Below are 19,724 nucleotides of genomic sequence, written 5' to 3' on the forward strand. Positions count from 1 at the left end.
GTGGTCTTCCTGTCTCCTTTCCTCTAGAACACGGTTCAAGTGTCCTTTCCTAGGAAGCTTCCTCTGACCCCGCAGTGATCCCCTGGCCGCGCCTGCGTTTCTATGGCAACGTGTGTCTGGAGGCTCCACTCCCTGTGCTGTGGTTTCACTTGTTTGTTTCCCACCCACTGCCCCTTGACAGTTAGCTCCTTAAGAAAAGAGATCATCGCTTACGGTTTTCACCTTTCTATCCCTCGCACCTAGCAGAGTGCCCAGTGTTGTATACTGAAGAGACTTAGTAAATGAATTATATAATCCTACTTGTGCTTTAAAAAAGAGTAATCCTATTTTAAGTTTCATTTGCATTAACCTTTAAATCTTGCCCAAGATGTTTTTTAAAACCTGAAGCTGTCTCAACACCAGCCAGTACACATCTGAGAGTATTCAGCTTTCCAGGCTGCCATTAGCTGGAGCTGCCTGGCTTGGCTGTTTAACACAACCAGCGGGAGCTTATTCCCGCGAAGGCTGATGTTTGTCTGTAGATAACTTCTCATGCCTATGGTTTGAAATCCTTGAGTTATCCCTCAGTCGTCCTCAGCCTTTAGAACATCTCTCTGGTCTGTTCTTAGCCTTGGTTTTATCTAATCAGAGGGTTACAGATGGAAGAGTCCAGGCAATGTAAGCCTTGCTTTTACCGAGACAAAGATTAGTGGGCTGTAAATTTGCAGCCTCCCTGTTTCCATCCAGAATTGCATACCTTAAGCCCTCACGTTCCTTTCTATGTGCCTGTATTGCCTGCGTAATTTCCAAGAAGAATATAGGTTTTATTGCCGGCAGAGCCCTCCCCTTTTGTCTCCCTTCCCAGCTCACGTTACTAGTTCTTGCCAAGATGCTGAGTTCCAAACTTGAACAAAGGAATTTCCGAACAAGATTGTGCCTGGGTTGTAGACGTGTCTTCAAGGGGGTGCTTTGGCTTCTCTTGGTGTGGTACAAGTTCAAAGGCAGAGAGCCCTTCCGCCCTTTCTGGGAAGACAGGAGGAGAGAACACAGAACTACAGAAGAGGCTCTTCTCCTGCTCCCTCTTATCCTTCCTCCAGCCTCTTGCTTTGGGACCATTTCTTGTGCTCTGACTATATCCTTCGGCTTCCAGAACTCAACAACCAGGAAGAGGGCAGCTCTTTCTTCTCTTTCACGGGCATGTGTGGCTGAATTATGTAGAACCACTAAAGCTTCTACTCGGTCATTTGGAAAGGAGCAACACCGTCCACCAGATCTTTATTAGTCTCCAGGGCTCATGCCTGTTCTGCACGCTTTATTGTTAACAGGGAGCTTGTCACAGGACTAAGCGTGAAGGAAATTAATCCGGTCTCTTATTTGTTGTCTTAGGACTCTCTTGGTTGCAAGTAGCAGAAAACCCCCAGAGAAGCTTGAGCTAAGATGGGAGGGGGGGGCGTATCCTCAGGACGCAGGGCACTGCTTGGCACCCAGGATCAGGAAGTGCAGCCAAGGGTCCTTTCTCCACCACACCCTGGTCTGTTCTAGCCTCAGGGAGACTGGGGCTGACAAAGATCACTGTGTCCAATACCTCATTCCTGGGAAGAGAGACTCTTGTCTCAACCTAGTATTTGCTGGAATGACTCTTCCTGAGCCACATGTCCCACCCATCTTGGTCAACTCATCAGTCTAGGAAGGGGGGAGTGACCCTCCTTCACAAACATGGATGCAGGGGTCCATCGTTGTGGGTGCGGGCCAGTTTTCAAAAAGGGAGGAGGGTGTAGACTGAGAAGCTACCCCAACCTCAATAATATAATTTATATCCCACATTCTTGCAAAAGAGTTCTATTTTTAAAGCAAGCATAATGAAACTAAAACCCATTTACAAAGGATATAACACAAAAAACAAGGAGTGCTAAAGTTAGGGAGAGGGAAGATGCATCAAGAAGCCCTGATGGGAAGAAACTTTTTTTAATGTGGTATTTCAAAATTAGTCGGTTTTTAAATTCTGGGTCCGTGCATACCCGAAATTCCTGAGTCAGATTGCTAAGATAAATAGAAAAGATCTTAAATTAAACATGATCTCTGTATTCTGACTAGAGTTTATGAGTTTCTTTTAAACGCTCAGGCGTGCTTGTCTACACTGTTCCCAGAAGCGGAAGGATCCTCCGGCTGCTATCAGGGGAGGGAGATGATTCCTTGGAGGGCGGTGCTGCTGCCCCTCAGCTGGGCGCAGGCGCTCTGGTTGCACAGCCCGCATCACTTCTGTCTGAGTCCAGGTGTGTCACCCCTTTACGATCCTCTGGGTGGGTGAATGTCAGCAAGGGTCCAGGCGGCGGGTAGTGCACAAGTTCAGAAGAGATGCGCTTCGGGTCACTGTGAACCAGGAGGTTTTCTCCTACTCGGAGGAGGCAGGGCTCGAAGCAGGGCTTCCTCTGGACCCGCTGTACGTCTGGGCAGAGGAGGCAGCCAGAGAAACGCGTGAGGAAGGGGAGGGCCCGAATAGGCACAAAGGACTGACCACACCAGGGGCCGCCACGGGCTCCTGGGATGCCACCCGGTCTTGCACGATCACGCTGACCCTGCCCGTCATTTGTGCATTTCCTTAGGTGCTCTCGTTGCCTCCATTATTATCTCCACCAGACAGAGGAGAACCATGGGGCTCTAGGAAGTCAGGAAACCCTCCAGTGCTGCTTTATCTCCCGGAGGAGCTCCCGGGCATCCCTGGGGCTTCAGAGCCTCACCCCACCTGGCTCCTGTTGCCTCTGCCATGGGGCCCCGCGGGGCTGCTCCTTTGCCTGCAACACTCCCCCACCCCCCATATCTACCAGCCAACTCCTCCATCTCTATTTTTCCTTATGCCTCGCTTCCTTCACGGAGACTTGCCTTGGCCTCTCTATGTTAATATCACAGCACCTCCTTCACCTTGAGCCACATTTCAGGCCCTTTATGCTGCTCTTCCTTCCCACAGTGCTTCGTACCTTTTCAAATTCTATATACGCTACTCATTAATGTTTCTTTGTATGGCCTTTCCCTCCCCATCCAGCCCAGCTAGAACGTCAGCCCTGTGAGAGCAGGCACTTTTGTCTGTTTTGTTTCCTGATTTATCCAAAACCCCTGGACCGCTGCCTGGCTCTTAGGAGATGCTCAGATACGTGTTAATGAACGAAGAGCCTTTCCCGAGATCACATGACCTCGGAGCCCTGGCAGTGGCATTCAGCGGGTGCCGTGGTTCAGGTGTTCAGGCAGCACGGAGGCTGTCGGGGCAATGACGTGAGACAGGGTGACCCCTGGCTCAGATGGGGAACGTCCTGTTTACAGGTTTGAGCTTTATCTGTCATGCCATCTTCTCATGAGCATTCCGGACAGTTTGAATGCCCCAGCCGGGACGCGGGGGCCCGGTGGCAAAATTGGGATTGACTTTTCGTGTATTGAATTTTCTACCCGGCCCAGGCTTACTCCTCTGACATGGCAAGAATTACGCCCGGGGGCTTTTTATACCTAATATCAGCCCTTGCTCTATAAAGACAGCGTGTGTTTTGTGAGCATGAGTATTTAACACACTTGTGTGGACTGCTCCACCCCCCCATCCCTGCCAGAACTGGGGTGTTGGTCACAGAAAAGTGTCAGCAAACATCTAATGAAAAGTACCTGTGTTGTAGTTTAGGGAAAATACCTCTCTCAGTGCCAAATGTTTTCAGTGAATCTCTCCTGTTTATTCAGGCAGAGCTTAAATTTTTTTTAAAAACCTCATCAGAATGTCGAAGGAAGAACAGTTTCTTCCACTGTTATTTTGGATAATATTTTTGAGGCTCTAATTTAGGTGAGAGGATTGACCTGATCTTTATTTTTCCTCTGTCATGTTTACCTTGCTGCATTGTTATTTTGAGTCTGTTCACGGAATGCTGGGCAGATGCCATTGACGTAATTGTTGTTTTTTCAGCAAAGAGGATTGAAAATGTCTATTTAAGAGTTGCCGGTGACCTTTAATGTACACCTGTACATAACTGCTTCCTTTTATGAATAAAAGTGGGGGGAGGTTGACGTGTGTATAGGTTTGAAATAACTTATTTTTTTAAGTATACAAGCTGAAATATGCTCCTTTATAAAGAGAATTCAGATAGCAGGCAGAATACCATAAAAGAAAGCTGTCCTTCAGAAATACCACTTGATATTAAGCTAGTTATGAAATTGGCACCTGAGATTTATTTCTGTCAGAGGATGTAAGATGGATTTTGAAGAGCCGTAGTCTCCATGTAGAAGATGCCAGGAACAGGAATTATCCTTAACACCTCCCTCCCTCTCCTTCACCCTTGCCCCCCCCTTCACCATATCGAGCCATCACTGAAAATGTCAGTTTTACTTCTAAATAGTCTCAGTTCCATCTTTTTCTTCACATTTCCATCCAGGACACAATCAGGTATTGTCTGCATGACTAAAGCCACCTCCTTCCAGTCCCTGTGTGTCCACTCTGGACTCTCTCTTACCTTTTCTGCAGCCCAAATCTGATAAAGGCCTGTGTCCTTGCCCCACACCAGCCGACTACACACAGATGGCCCTTAGAAGGCTTCCTGTCACTCTTACCATAATGACTGAACTCCTTAATGTGCCTTATGGGGCCCTGCATGAGCTGGTCCACGCTCACATCTCTAATGACAGATCTGCCACTTGGCTCCCATTCTCCACGCACCAGTCGCACCAATCACCTTGTAGACCTTTTTACTTGCTGTTTTCCTCTCACCACAGGGCCTTTGCACATTCTCTTCCCGCTGCCTGAAACACTCGTCCTTTCTCTCTTTGCCTATTAACATCTTTTCATCTTTCAGACCCCAGTTCCTACATCCCTGAAACCCTCCTGGACTGCTCTCTAGGTCAGGTCTTCCTCTTTAGTCTGTATTGGCCTTAATTTCTTCTCCTTAATAGCACCCTCAAGGGCAATTTTGTCTTTTATGCTTTGATTAAAATCTCTCACTGGACTGTATGCTCACTGGCGGCAAGGACTGTATCTATATTCCTCACAAGAGAAATGTAGTACCCAGCACAAAGTAAGAACTCAAGAATATCTGAAGGTTGCAGATGGATGGATGAGTGGCTTCTTAAGTTGTCTATTATACCAGTTAGGATGGGGCGCCATTCTGCTTCCAAGGTGTTGGAGGCTCAGCTAGGGCTGAAGCAACGGATGGAGAAAGAGGTCTTCTGTTTACAGTCCCCAAAAGGGGGCAGATGTGTCCCTCCTGGCAGAGATGCTCTGTTGCCCTAGTCATATCCTAGGGCCATTTTCCCCTCTAGCTTTTCCTGAGTGTCAGCACTGCTGGCTTTTACTCTGCCGCGCCCAGCAGGCTTCCTTCAGCATGCCTCTCAGTTTCCCCCTAGCGCCATTTTCCATTCCAGCCAGGAATACACACCTGTGCCTGGAGTGCGTAGAAACTACAGGGGCGATTCTGAGTCTTAGGACAAGAGTTTCAGGAAAGTACTAAAATGGTTTTGAGCTTGGGCTGAGGACTCCAGTCTCCTGAGCAACACGACTTAAAGTTTCTGAGGTGTGTTTCCTTATCTATAAAATGGGGGGATAATATTAATTAATTTAAATAATATATTCTATTTAATTTGAAAAATCCAAAGTTTATAATTTCAACATATAATCAGTAATAAAATAACTGAGTATTTTCCATTCTTTTAATCTATATTAAGTCTTTAAAATCCAGTGCATGTCTTACACGTGTTAGCACATTTCCGTGTGCACGAGCCACATTTTGAATGCCCGGTAGCTAGCGGCTGCTGTATTAAGCAGTGCTGTCTTAGTGAATTGGTATAAAACACAGTGCCTAGTTCATACTTAGCATTGAACAAATGTTGGCAAAATTATTGTTACCCATTTTAAAACATCAAAAATTGGGCGGTCACCCATTTGTGCTGCATGTTTGCCTGTATGGCCACATGGGGAGAGGCCTCAGATCTGCTGGGTCCCCCCCCCCACCCCCCCGCCTTTTCCAAAAGAATGGAGAGTTGACTCTAAGTGTTGTTCCCCTTTCCCTGGAAGTTGGCCCCAAGGTTTCAGAATGAGGTCAGTTTGGTGGTTTATGGTCGACTTTTCTTCTGGAGGTGGGAAAGGGGAAGCTCAGTGTGCCTCAAGTGCGGCGTGCCTGGCTCTGTTTTTTGGCTCTTTTCTGTTTAATTATTTGAAGCTGGAACAACTTGATTTTAAAACAAAACATATGGGCTGAGAGTAATCGGGAGGACGTTTGCTAGTGATGTAGCACCGAAGGTATGTGCACTGAGGCCCCGGCCCTGCGCTGCCGCTCGCTCGCTTGGGGCTTGGGTATCGAGTGCTTTCCTTGACTTCACGTGCGGTGTTTTTTCTTCAGATTCTTAAACCTTGTTTGGAGAGTCACAGTTAAAGCAGGAAGTATTAGAGCAGGATTGTAGAGGAAATTGTCCGTGAGTCTTCTTTAAATTCTGATGCCCCCTCCCCTTCTCCTCTTGGTGGAAAATCACTGGTTTCCAATCTGTTTATATGATCTGTGAAGGAAAAGGAGTTTTCAAAGTGCCCAGAAGAGAGGAGAGCTTCATACAAAGAGGAGAAAGTTGACCCACCGTTGAATTTCTCTGTTCTTCTAGATCATTCCATTGCTGACACGCATATGGGAATCTCTGTTCTACAACCAGTCCTTGTGTGAAGGCAAGGTTTTAATTGTTTTGCCTCTTGCTGGGGGAGGAATATATGATGTCCTCGTCCTATCACGTGTAATTCTAACCTAAATGCCTCTACTTTCTATGCCATGGGGGAAGATGGGAATTGTTCAGGCTGGTGAGAGCGTGTACTCGATGTCAGTCTTCTCATGGTCACATCTCTGCTGCCTCATTCAGTAGCGGCGTGCTTCTTAAGCAAATGAAGCTCTGTAAGCCTCATTCTTCCCTTTCTTAAAATGGGGCTAGTAACAGTGCCTATTCCACAATTAAGTTGTTGTGAAGCTTAAAAGAAGCACTGCATACAAAGCACTAATAACCACAGTGCCCGTCCGGGAATAAGAATTAGATGTTAGCGATTAGCCAGGAGCCCTCTGCAGGGACATGTCCCCCACGAGGCACAGCTGACCGTGATGTTCTCTGCCACGCCATCCCATCCGTTGCTTGTGGGGGTGGTGATTAAGTACTGCATCAGGGAAGGTGTTTGGCCATCTGTCCATGAAGAGCTTTAGTTGTGAGAAGGTGAGACATCTCACTGGGGTGTGAAGTCAAGCACTCGGATTTCGAGGTCCGATGGGATGCTGTGTCTGCACTAGTCGCTCGGTACCCTGTTGTGCCTAGGACCTGTACATATGAAAGTAACGTGCCGAATTGCTCTGTTTTTGTACTACAGAGGCCCAGGTACCTTGGAGTCATTTTGGGGACTGGTGCGTTTGTCATTTTCCACCAAAAATGTAACCCAGCACTCTGACCAGGGCCGCAGAGGGACCGACCATAGTTTTCTGTCAGGGTGTTCACAACAACAACTCTTTCTAAACCCTTTTCAGACCTCGGAGAGCAGGAGCAGGAAGGAAGGGGTCCTCTGCTTTCAGACCTCTGAGAGCAGGAGCAGGAAGGAAGGGGTCCTCTGCTTTCAGACCCCTGAGAGCAGGAGCAGGAAGGGGTCCTCTCCCTTTGCCGAATCAGGGACAAGCTGGTGCTTTTGCGTCTGGGGGTCCGAAGGTGCTGGATGCGATTTCACTGTGGAGTCCGGTAATTGGCGGGACATTTGGGAAATTCTGCTTCTAAAAACACGACCACATTTTCAGGGCTGTCAGCCGTCTGTTTTTTTTCAGTCCCACCTTTCCCCTCCGCGCCCGCTGTTTCCCCCAGCCCCCCTCGGATTGATGAGCCGATGCCCACATGGCGTCAGCAGCCCCCTGCTGCTAATGAAGACCTTGCCAGGGGGACAGCTCTCAGATTTCCGCAGAACAGCAAAGAACAACCACCCTCACGTTCGTCTTCTCTGCGCACCCCTCTCCGTGGACAGCTTTCCTGACATTTAACTTAATCAAGATGTTAGTAAAATAAACAGGGTGCGCTGCTGCCATCAGATTGAAACTGCTCGTTAACCTGCCCGCGCTCTCTTCACTTCAGTGTTTGGGAAGGAAATTCAGAGTTGCACTTGGCAATGAAGATGAGGAATAAGATGTGTCTTTGCTCATGGCCCATTACACCTGGTCCTGACCACTGAGCTCTGAGGGGGTGGACAGCCCTGTGCAATGTGTCATCAAGCATGGGACACCCTGATTACAAGACCTGTTATTATTTTAGGTAAAATCAAGGGGAAAAAACTGAGATACCATCAATTTTAAGACCTGTCCTGATTTCAGACATGTTAAAATGTGGAGAAAAATATGTATCTCAGAGCAGCAGATGGAATAAAGTGACAACTGCAATGAGAGATCCCCCTGGTTACTGCTTGCTCCCCACCCGCACTCAGCACAGCTCGGGGGCAGTACCGGGGCGGGGCGTGTGGCTGTGCAAGAGGCAGCTCTGCGTTGGTGCCCCTTTATCTCACTGTGTGTTTGTAGTGCTCCCTGGTATACACGAAGTTACAGCACGAGTTGAGACCAGGCCAAGCCGTGGAAACCCTCTCAAGGACGATAGAAGTCATTTAAGTTTCTGAAAAATGGAAGAACCCAGGACTTTTCTTTGGTCATGTTGGGCTTTGTCAGATTCATGTTACCTTTTGAAGAAGTGATGAAGAGTGTGTTCAGGGCTTCTGTGTGCCCTCTTCCCGGCCCATTTCCAATGGCACGATGGTATAGAGAGAATCACCGGCTCGCTTCCGCTCATGTCCCTGGTATTCCATTTTCTAGTGAACTCCGGGGGGCTTGGACTTATGGGGGCAGGAACTGTGCCCTCTCCTACACTGAAAGGCAGCATTAAATAGTATTAATAACTTTGGTTTTACTCAAAGTTCTCCCTAATTATTGTCCTTCAAAATGTCAATGACTTTGAAGCATCTACGTGTCCCCAACCCTTCTTTTTGAAAAAAAATTTTTTTTCCAGCTTTGAGATAGAATTGACAAATACAATTATAAGATGGTTAAAGAGTACAGCGTGATGATTCGGCATGCGTGCAGGTTGTGCGGGAATTCCCCACCCTTGAGTTAACACATCCAGCACATAGTTACCTTCCTGTGTGTGACGTCATTTCCGTTTCCTTAGTGGAAGTTCAGTTTTACAAAGCAGTGTTACCAACTGTGGTCATCGTATTTAAATTAAACCCTCAGACCTTATTCATCCTACAGCTTGTACCCTTTTGCTAACCTTTTTCTATTTTCCCTGGCCCCTGGCAACCACTTTTTTACCCTGTTTCTATGAGTTCAATTTATTTATTTAGATTCCACATGTAAGCAATACTAAGTGGTATTTATCTCCTCTGGCTTATTTTACTTTGCATAATGCCCTCCAGGTTTATTCATGTTGTTGCAAATGACAGGATGTCCTTCTTTTCTGAGGTTGAATAATATTCCATTGAATATACATACCATGGTTTCTTTACTCAACCCTTCTTAGTGCTTAATTTTAATCAAGGTAATTATGGTATTTCTTTTTCTGTTAAGGGCCTGTTACTCAGATTTTAGATAAGAGGATTGCTCAGTCTGGTAAAGTGACAAAGGAATAGGTTGAAAACTTTATTTCTATTCGTAAAAACATGGCATTTACCCTTATACTTAACACTCTTTCTTTTTTTCTTTCAGTTTTTGGGAATAGCATTTCTTGGAATTGGACTGTGGGCGTGGAATGAAAAAGTAAGTTGAATATCATGAAATGCACCCATTTTGGTTGTTAGAGGCTACCCATTATACTACATTGTTGTCTCCTTTTCCTCTTTGACAACTGCAGAGAATAAAGAAACATGGTTCTTTAAGGAAAGAAAATGTTCTTGGAAGATAATGTCATATTTCAAAAGCTCTTTAGGAATGAAGACTAAATCAGTCATTGTATCAGAATAATTACAAAAGTAACAGAACACGTGTTGAAATTGGATCAGTTAGTTAGAGATAACCTATTTTTGTGGAGCATTTCCTCACTCTGGCACGAGAATTTCAGTAATGCTTATAAATACCACTAAACCACCTGCAGCCTTCTCTCTCTCTCTCTTTTACCCCTTTGGAAGATTACTCAGGCCATAAAGATGAATTTTCTTTTCAGTGTGAGCATTATATAATAAGCTATTATTGGCATGTTGTATGAAGGAAGCTGGATATAATTCATGTTTGAGTATCAGATAAACTTCATGTTAGTACTAAAGAATGTGAATACTTGCCTGCTGATTGAAAGTATTTAGGAATGTTCAAAATTTATGAGCAAATACAATATACAGTATGATTACAATATTTACATATTTATGAGCAAAATTCCTAGGAAATAATCTGGAAATACGGTGTAGCATATTCTAGGCTACGGTGAAGATCCAGTGTTCTGGACAGTTTATGCTCTAAACAGCATGCTCATGGCCCCACCACCCTGTGTCCTCTTCTCTGCCTTACTTCCCATCTGCACCTTTTAATTGTTTCTTGACAAGTTCTACTGAGGCCAAGTACTACAATTCAAAAATTAACATGAACTCCATTTTTCTTCCTTCTTTGGGAGTGGAATCATTGAGAGCATTTTATCTCTCACCTCGCAAGAGTGAGGGAGTGTGTGAATGGGTGAGAACTCGCAAACACAGAGGTTAGTTTCAGTTTTCCCAGAAGACCTGTCTGCTATCCCTTCGGTATTTCTTCCTTTGACCTTGACCATGGCCTGAAGCCAAGAGTTTCTGTGAGATGTTCTGTGTATTAGGAGAGCAAAACTAAGAAAGTCCAGCAAACAAAAGCCCCTCAGATGCCAGTAGAAATTTCTGCAAGTAACAAAAATGTTCAGACTGTGTCAAAACTCAAAGTAAATCCTGAGTTTTGAAAGTGAACCACCCTCTGTTCATTTACAACATACTTCTACAGAATAGAAAATGTTTTACAGAAAACTAACTGCTTGCCAGCAATATTCTGAGGCAGGGAGGGCAGTGATGAAGAGAGACAAGTTCCCCAAACAGACATAATTTCGTCTCCAGAAACTTTTCTGTTGAATACTGGTCGTCTTTTGGATTATGACTCGCTTCCGCGTGGCCCCTTGTGGGCTTGTAGGTTTGTACTGGTGCAGTCTCAGAAATGTCACTGTTAGAAGCCTTCTGACTGGTTAATGTCGGATAACACAGCTTTTTATAATTCTCCTTTAATAAGAGTCCATTTCTATCGGATTTGAAAAGATGTTGGAAGGCATTAAATGAACTAATTGTCTGTGGTAGCAATAAACAGACCATTGGTAATTTTGAAGGTTTTTTTTTTTTTCTCTTTGTGAAATATAATTACCTTCTTGTTTCATCAGTTGCTCCAAATGTCTCTTCTGTGATAAAATCACAAGGTTCTAAAGCCGGCAGTGTCACACAATTATCAGAGCAAGGGGGTGCTGCGGTCTTTGGGTGGGGGGGGAACAGCAGTCCCCTCTTTGTCCAGGCCACCGCCAGCAAATGGGCAGTTTCCCGGCCAGTCACGCAGCTACTGTGTAGCAGGGCTCTGTGAGCCGGGACCAAGGGGAGGTAGCAGAGGGTAGAGGACATGTAGGAACCCAGTTTGGTTAACTTCTCAGCTAGACCAGGCCTCTGACAGGGTGAAATTCTGGGTGACCCAGACTTTGGCCAAGGGTGATGGGCAGCGTGCCCCTCCTGAGCCGCTAACACTGGCCCAAGAATCAGTAAACCGCGCTCCTCCCCCCAGTAGGGATGTGGTGACACTTACTCAAGGGAACGCCTAGATTTGGAAAATCTCCAAACGGGGTCACAGCTGGAAGGATCAGATTTCCTCAGTAGAGGCAAGGCTTTACACATTTTTATGTAGCGTACAGAAACATTCGAGACAAAAATTATTACCCCCCCCCCCAATACATACAGAATACCTGGCTGAGCCTTAAACCTAGGGCTAATATTACCATTGACTTTTATTTTTTTTATGTTTTTTAAAGAATTTATTTATTTGACATAGAGAGCAAGAGAGAGAAAGGGGCGCAGCAGAGGACTGGGAGAAACAGGTTCTCCGCTGAGCAGGGAGTCTGACGCGGAGCTCGATCCCAGGACCCCGGGGTCATGACCTGAGCAGAAGGCAGATGCTTAACCTACTGAGCCACCCAGGCGTCCCTACCATTGACTTTTAGACATAATAATGAAGTAATCCATTTTATCTAAATTCTGAATCGCCTGTGCAGATGCAAAGGATGACTGTGTCTCCAGGGGAAACTGGTTTTTGTGCAGTTTTTCAGAAATCATAGGACCTGCTGTTTTAGAAGGAATATTAACAATTCGTAGCACGAATCACCTGTATAACAGGCTTGGCAGCATCCAGCCATAATCAACTTACTTTTCGAACAGCATTTATTGAGCACATAGCACAGGACAGGGCTTGTGCTGGACTCTGGGGATGTAATTCTTCAGGGAATTTACAGTGTAGGAAGGGTGTGCATATGTGTATATATACATACACACGTACATAAACTAGTACATGGTAATAAATGCTAATTTGGGGGTATATATAAGTCTAGCAATTTCTGTGGAAAACTATTCAGCACTTCTGTCTCTTTGGATTACCCTTAGTGTTGGAAAGACCTTCCTTCTACCAAAGTAGAATCCTGTCCTACTAGTTTTTACTTATTGATTGTAGATCAACCCTATTGGATCCTGCAGGGCAAGTCCTTCTGCATGTCGGCCCTTAAGATATTCAGGGTGGAGGCCTGGTTTCTTCTGAGTTTCCCAGCTAAACGTGCTTCTCTTTGCGGGGCAGTCCCTTTACCATCTTGGTCTTGCTCCTCTGACCTTTCTCTAGTGTGTCCCCTGTACTGTTGAGAGGGTGCTTTCGAGACTAGAGTGGGTATGGCTGGATTATGTCCCTTCTCCTCCCATCTGTGTTCCGTGCAGCTTGAGATCCTGCTGTCGATCACGGGTATTCCCCAGCTGGTCTCAGATCCAGCTAAGTGTACCCTTTCCACCTCATGTCTGGCGGATTTTTTCAGACTCAAATGCAAGATTCCATGTACCCGGTTGTCATCCAGCACATTCCCCTTTCCACTGAACTTGGTTTAGCTGTACATTTGGTCAAGCTGCTCCCTCAATTCTTTCTTCTAACTCAGGCCTTTAGCTCCTTGTCCTCCAGTGCTGTCTGGGAATTTTTGATTCAGTAGGTCTGGGGTGGACACTGGGATGCTCTATTTTCACCAGCCTCCTAGATGGTTCTGATTGCAGTCATGTTTAGTTATCACTGATGAAAGCCATCGATATGTTGAGGAGGCTAAGGACAGAGCCCAATGACATGTCACTGGAAATTTCCTTTGAGGTTGACACTCATTCACTTATATGTGCCCTTGGGTGTCATCAGTCAAGCAGTTACTAATCCATCTGCTTGTCATTGCATCAGACTGTTTTTCTGCTTCTTGTTTTTGTAGACAGACTATATCCTTCATCTTATCTCTAATTAACCAGCCTAGGAACTTTGTTGACCCTGGTACTTGCTTAGTGAACCCACACTAGGTCCCAGAACACATCATTTTTTCTCATCCAGGAACCCAGAAACTCTGTCAGTAAAGCAAGGACTGAGGCACGGTTTATCATTTCCCCCTTCTAGAAATGTTTTCCTTGCTTGGCTTCTGAGATATCCCACATCCCTAGTTTTCCTGCCGCACAGACAATGCCTCCTCATACTGCTTTGCCCCAGGCTCAGTCCTGAGACCTCTTCTCTGTCTTCACTCAGGCTCTAGGTGATCTTGTCCAAGCTTGAGGCTTCAGATGCCATCTGTCACTTATGACTTCCAAATTCAGGTCTTTGACGCGGACCTTATCTGAACTCCGGACATGTGTGGCCATCAGCTTACCCAACATCTCCACTTAAATGTCCAGTGGCTTCTGAAACTTAATCTAAAACAACACTTCTGATTCCCCTCCTTAAACCCGTTCTTCCCAAATGTAGTAAATGGCAGCTCTCTCCTTCCACTTGCTCAAGTTTTCTTGATACCCTTCCTTCTTTTCTTCTCCCACCACGTTCAGTCCATTTGCAAACACTGTCAACTCTGCCTTGAGAAAGTGTGGGGAATCTCATTTCTTCTCATCGCCTCCACTGGTACGGCCTGATCACAGCTGCCCCCACATCTTCCTGGTTAGTGCGGAAGCCTTCAGGTGTTTCCCTGGCCTCGCCTTTTGTTCCCCTACCCCGACCCCAGGCACATCTCTGTGAAGCAGCCAGAGTGATCCTTCTAAAGTGTAAGGTAGAGGGGCGCCTGGGTGGCACAGCGGTTAGGTGTCTGCCTTCAGCTCAGGGCGTGATCCCGGCGTTATGGGATCGAGCCCCACATCAGGCTCCTCTGCTGGGAGCCTGCTTCTTCCTTTCCCACTCCCCCTACTTGTGTTCCCTCTCTGCTGGCTGTCTCTCTCTCTGTCAAATAAATAAATAAAATCTTGAGAAAAAAAAAAAATAAAGTGTAAGGTAGAGTGGCCAGTATCAAAAAGACAAGAAATAACAAATATTGGTGAGGATGTGGAGGAAAGGGAACCCTTGTGCCTTGTCGGTGGGAATGTAGATTGGTGCAGCCACTGTGGGAAACAGTAGGGAGCTTCCTCAAAAAATTAAAAATAGGAATACCAGGTGACCTAGCAATTCCACTTCTGGGTATTTATCCAAGAAAACAGAAACACTAATTCGAAAAGACACACGCAACGTGTTCATTGCAGCATTATTTACAGTATCAAGAGTATGGAAGCATCCTGTGTCCATTGACAGATGAAAGGGTAAAGGAGGTGTGGTGTGTATTATATAATGGAACGTTACTCAGCTGTAAAAAAGAATGCAGTCTTATCATTTGCGACATGGATGAACCTAGAGAGTATTCTGCTAAGTGAAGTAAGTCAGAGAGAGAGGGGAGCCTGGGTGGCTCAGTCCGTTGAGCGTCTACACATGGCTCAGGACATGATCCCAGGGTCCTGGGATCAAGCCCCGCATCGGGCTCCCTGTTCCGCGGGGAACCCGCTTCTCGCTCTCCCTCTACAGCTCCCCTCGCTTGTGAACTCTCTCTCTCTGTCAAATAAATAAATAAAATCTTAAAAAAAAAGAGAGAGACAGATGCCATACGATTTCACTTACATGTGGAATCCAAGAAAATAGAACAGACTCCTAAATACAGAGAACAAACCGGTGGTTAGAGGGGTGGCAGTGGGGGAGTGAGTGAGATAGCTCTAGGGCTTTAAGAGGCACAAACTTCTAGTTGTAAGTCACAGGGTAGAAAATGCAGCATGAGGAATATTGTTAATAATATTGTAATAACTTTGCATGATGACAGATGGTAACTAGACTTCTTTGGTGATCATTTTGTAATGTATATAGACGATGAATCACTATGTTGTATACCTGAAACTAATATAATATTTTATGTCAACTATACTTTAAAAAAAAAGTAAGGGAGATCTTATCCCATCTCTGCTCCAGACCTTCCAGTGAGCTCCGTGAGCTTGTCGTCTCCCTCCACGCCGTAGATGCTGCCCCGTTACTTACCTCACGTTCCACCTGTGCCCTTCCCCGCTGCCGTAGCCCCCACTGACCACATGACCGTTTCTCCAGAATCTCAAACGTAACTCCCCCCACCTCTACCCCCTGCCTGGGCCCTTCACCCTTGCTCCTCCCCTACCTGGTACGCTGTCCCCCAGAGATCCACTTTGGCATTTTTCTTTACTTTCTGATCTCCGCTTAGCTAGAGAGGTGTGAAGTTGCCTCAGTCGGATCTCTCGTTGGTGTGCGGTGTGGACAGGTCTTAGAGCCCGAGAGCAAGCAGAACGACGTGGTTCTGACGTCCGATCTGATAGCGGGACAGTGTTAGAAACAACAACGCAGCCATTAATTTGGGATCTCAGGAAAGAAAATAAGTGTTTATTTCTAGCATAAAAATGGGAATCAATATATGATGGTCCTGTTTCGTGGGGAAATGAGGGGTGCCTTTCCTTCTCCATTTTGCCCAACATGTATGCTGACTACTTAGTGCTCAGCTCGGGGCAAGAGGCAGAGTGCTACGGCACTAGCGATCGCAGGTGGGGGTGCTGCCGACAGAAGTGGCGGGGGCCGGCAGGAGACTGTGCTTTTCAGAGCAGGCCCCGTGGCTCCTGCTGCCCCCCAGCCCTGCAGCTAGCCAGCTGGGCTGAGGGTGCACCCTGGCCGGCTCGTCCGGCCTGAAAACTCCTTGCAGGCAGAGGCCTGTCTTCTGCACCCTCCCCCGCCCCCACTCGGTCGGCTGCAAGCTGCGTACACCGCAGATGCCCAGATGCGTGTGAGCTAATGAATGAGAACATGCAGGGGAGCTTTATGTACCGGAAAGACGGCACAGGAAAAAATAGCTCTTCCTGAAGGGCTTTCGTTTTCACTTCCGTGATCTCTGGATCCCTCGGGTTAAACTTTAAGAAAAGGATGACCTGTTCTTTCAGAGGTGGGGAAACAGGCCCAGACAGGTTATGCTGGAAGTCTAGCCTCTCCCCGCGGGCCCTTCCCCCGTCTTCCCTCACCCTCCCTTGTCCTCACCCAGCTCGGTAGGGAGTGGGCTAGAAGGAAAGTCAGTGGTCGTCCCCAGTCTGCAGGGGAACAGGAGTTAGAAGGGCTCTGGCCTGTACCGCTTGTCTCTGCGGCTTTGCTGGGGACGGACAAGGACGGTTCTGTGTCCTGGAGGCTTTCCCCTGACCACTGTCTCGCTATGACTCTCACTTCAGAACCTTCCAGTTGCTTCTTGTCACAGTCCCTAGACAAGATTGTTTCCCAAGACTCACCTTGGAAAAACTGCCCCAATTTTCCCGGGAAGGAAAATCTGAGACCAGAAGATGCAGTGATTCGGGCCATTCATAGCGGTGTCAGTCAAGTTTCCATAGCCAGAGGGAGGCCGTAGGTGGAGGGGGTTCCCCAGATAACTAGAACAGAACACTGCATGCTTTGGCTTTGAAACTACTTTAAGGAGACGTTTCTGAGATGCCGAAAATCCTTCTTTGAAGATAGCATTTCATTGACCGAAATGTAGTAAGTTTGTCCACATCTCTCTCTCTTATCCAAGTAATTCTCTTGAGTTTTCTGTTGTAGACAAAAATCTGAAAACCGAACAGCTCTAGCTCACAAAGTTAGCATGTGAACCCATGTGTTGTAACCAGCATGCCCAACAAGCACATGAGACATATAGAAAACCTTTTTCTTCTTTGTGTCTGTGTAAACTTTTTTCAAAGGGATTTTTCAGGAATGAAAATTCAGGTGGGTCAAAAATTCCATGACTTTGTTGTTCACCCTCAGATCCCGTCATCTTACTCTCCTTCTGAGGCACAAGTCCAGGCCCGGACGAGTTGGGTAGTCCTCAGAACTCCAACCCGGACTTTGTGTTCCAATGTTCTCCCTCGCCCAGCCCCATCTGCTTGGGCCCCTGAAGAGGGGGGCAAGGTGAGGCCTTTGCCCCCTGCTTCCTCCTGTCCCCCCTCCCCCACTCACCAGATGCTCCTCTCCCCACTTCCTCCAGGAGCTGAAGGGGGTGGGGCTGTGCTCTTGGGACCTGGCAGATGGTGAAGGGGGTGATATCGTGGTCTTTTTGAAGCTGCCCTGCTGAGTCCCTCTGTCTGTGGTTCCCTTGAGTTTGGTGGCTCTCTCTAGTCTAGGTGGCTGCGTGGTTCCGCTGCTCAGACCCGGCCATCTTGCTCAGCCCGCGCTCCCCTGCACACTCTGCCTTCTGAGGTTTCCTGTTGTCACCCCCAGCTGCCTCTCCCTGGACACACTCATCTGGGGGTGAGGCCAGTGCCACCAAGAACAGCCCTCTCCTGCCCTAGAGCCCTCCTGTCTCCCTAGATTTCCAGGACAGGAGTCAGAGCCAAGCCCCCAGGCACCTGCCTGGGCAGTCTGGCCCTAATCACTGTGTCTCCGAGCTCCCCCTGGAGGCCCCCTGAAACTCCTCACTGGGTTTAAGGGGAAAAGCAAGCTGCTGGGGAGCACAGCGCAGCGACCGCTTTCTCCAGAGAAGGGAAATTCTCTCACTCACTTCTCCCCGAAGCCACTTTCTGTGTGCTTGATTTTGCTGAGGTGTGTCAGAGGAAGAAGCTCTTCTTTGTCTGTGGGGTGTGTGATGTGGTGGCAGGGGTGGGGCGGGGAGGCCTTTGTCTCCCTCCTCCCGTTGGTTTTCAGATAGTGATCAGGGAAGTCCAGGGCAAAAAATGCCATTCTAACATCATGTTACGTATCTTCCTTAAAATTTTAGACACAGATATACCATGTTCTGTTGAACATAAGAGTCTTCTTGCCCACTGCCGCTTGCTTTACTCAGACAGCAGAGCGTCATGGGGTAGGTGGGCAGTCCCTGCCCTGTCACTTCCTCACCTGGTGAGCTGGCAGTTGCTCCGTCTGGGAGCCGTTTCCTGCCATGCGCAGTGGTCCTACGTGGTAGGCTGATTGTGAGGGTGAATTAATCCAGGGAGCCCAGTGCCAGGCAGGGAGTGTGCTCAGTGGTGCAGCTCTTGGGTCCCTTTTCTAGCCCACCGGGATCCCCCCAGAGCCGACCAGCTGCTTCCGTAACACCCACCTGGTGCCCAGGCTGTGGGCTCCATTAGTGCGCAAGTACGCGGGGACTCCCGTGCTCAGAATGGCCTCTCGTTCCAGCCCCGCTCCAGCCGCCCACCCGTTAGCCTGCGCGCACCCCTCGTGACCCTCACGCACAGACCCCTCAGTGAGCCAGATCCTGCCGCTTTGTCTCTGCACTTGCCGACCTGGCCTTCTGCCCCTCCTCTCTGCTCCCGCAGCCCCCACTGCTACCGCTTCTGCCCAGCAGCCTACTGCCCTGTCTCCCCGCTAGACTAGCTCCTGAGGGAATCACTGTGCCCTCACTCTGAATGCCCAGGACGCGCAGAGCACCTGGCAGCTCTCGGGGGATCCCGAGTTTGCTCAAAAACTTGAGTGACTTCTGTCTCTGGGGCCCTAGAATACAGCGATCACCCACCACTAGGCTGTTTGCTTTTTTTTTTTCTCCCCACTTTAGTTTGGAGGGGGGCCCCATGATCAGAGCCTCTGTCACATATTTGGGTTTAAACTATACTTAGGACCGTTTCTGGGTTTGTACTCCATTGTCAGAACATGCATTTGAAAGCATCTGGGGGATGGTCTGGGCACAGGCTGGATTCGGAAAAGTGACACTTCTGCCTGTGGCTTTGTTTCTGTGTTCAGAGAGGCAGTCCCTCGCAATGGGGTGGCGTTGCTGGCCTGTGGGTGTCACCAGTGGGTGCGACTTGGCACAGCTAGCCGCCCCACCCACTGCTTGATTGCAGGATTTTATGGAGGCCTGAAAGATGACTGTCTCTCCTCCTCTTCCTCTCCCCAAAGCAGGTCATGGCCTTTTTTTTTTTTTTTTTTTGAAGATTTTATTTTGAGAGCGAGCACTTGAGAAAGAGCAGGGGGAGGAGCACAGGGAGAGAGAGAATCTCCAGCCGACTCCCTGCTGAGCGCAGAGCCCTGTCAGGCTGATCTCATGACCTTGAGATCACCACCTGAGCCGAAATCAAGAGTCGGCGCTCAACCTCCTGAGCCACCCAGGCACCCCATGTCATAGCTATTTTTTATCTGTAAGAAGGGATTACTTAAATCTCACTGATGACCTTTTTTTTTGACAAGAAAAACTAGGAGGAAACCACATGCCTTTAAGGCAGCTGGCCTCCCTTTAAC

General features: G+C 47.6%; 1 protein-coding gene and 1 long non-coding RNA gene across 6 annotated transcripts in view; one reads left to right on the forward strand and one right to left on the reverse strand.

Moving 5' to 3' along the window:
• Positions 1-19,724, forward strand: part of TSPAN5 (tetraspanin 5) — a 157,551-nt gene that overhangs the window by 117,448 nt on the left and 20,379 nt on the right. For all 4 annotated transcript variants that reach the window (XM_008707185.2, XM_040625025.1, XM_008707186.2 and 1 more), the window contains exon 2: positions 9,690-9,740. In XM_008707185.2, coding sequence (XP_008705407.1) covers positions 9,690-9,740 — 51 coding nt within the window. The remainder of the gene's footprint in view (positions 1-9,689; positions 9,741-19,724) is intronic.
• Positions 1,762-19,408, reverse strand: LOC103677916. 2 transcript variants are annotated; one of them, XR_005833410.1, is made up of 4 exons: positions 16,814-19,408; positions 15,691-15,858; positions 8,669-8,854; positions 1,762-2,425 (listed from the first exon to the last, which is right to left on the reverse strand). It is a non-coding gene; the product is annotated as an uncharacterized LOC103677916 (long non-coding RNA). The 2 variants fall into 2 exon arrangements; XR_572561.2 differs by lacking the exon at positions 1,762-2,425 and adding an exon at positions 5,724-7,724.

Source organism: Ursus maritimus, unplaced genomic scaffold (genome assembly GCF_017311325.1).
Source record: "Ursus maritimus isolate PB19 unplaced genomic scaffold, ASM1731132v1 scaffold_8, whole genome shotgun sequence".
NCBI classification, from domain to species: Eukaryota; Metazoa; Chordata; class Mammalia; order Carnivora; family Ursidae; genus Ursus; species Ursus maritimus.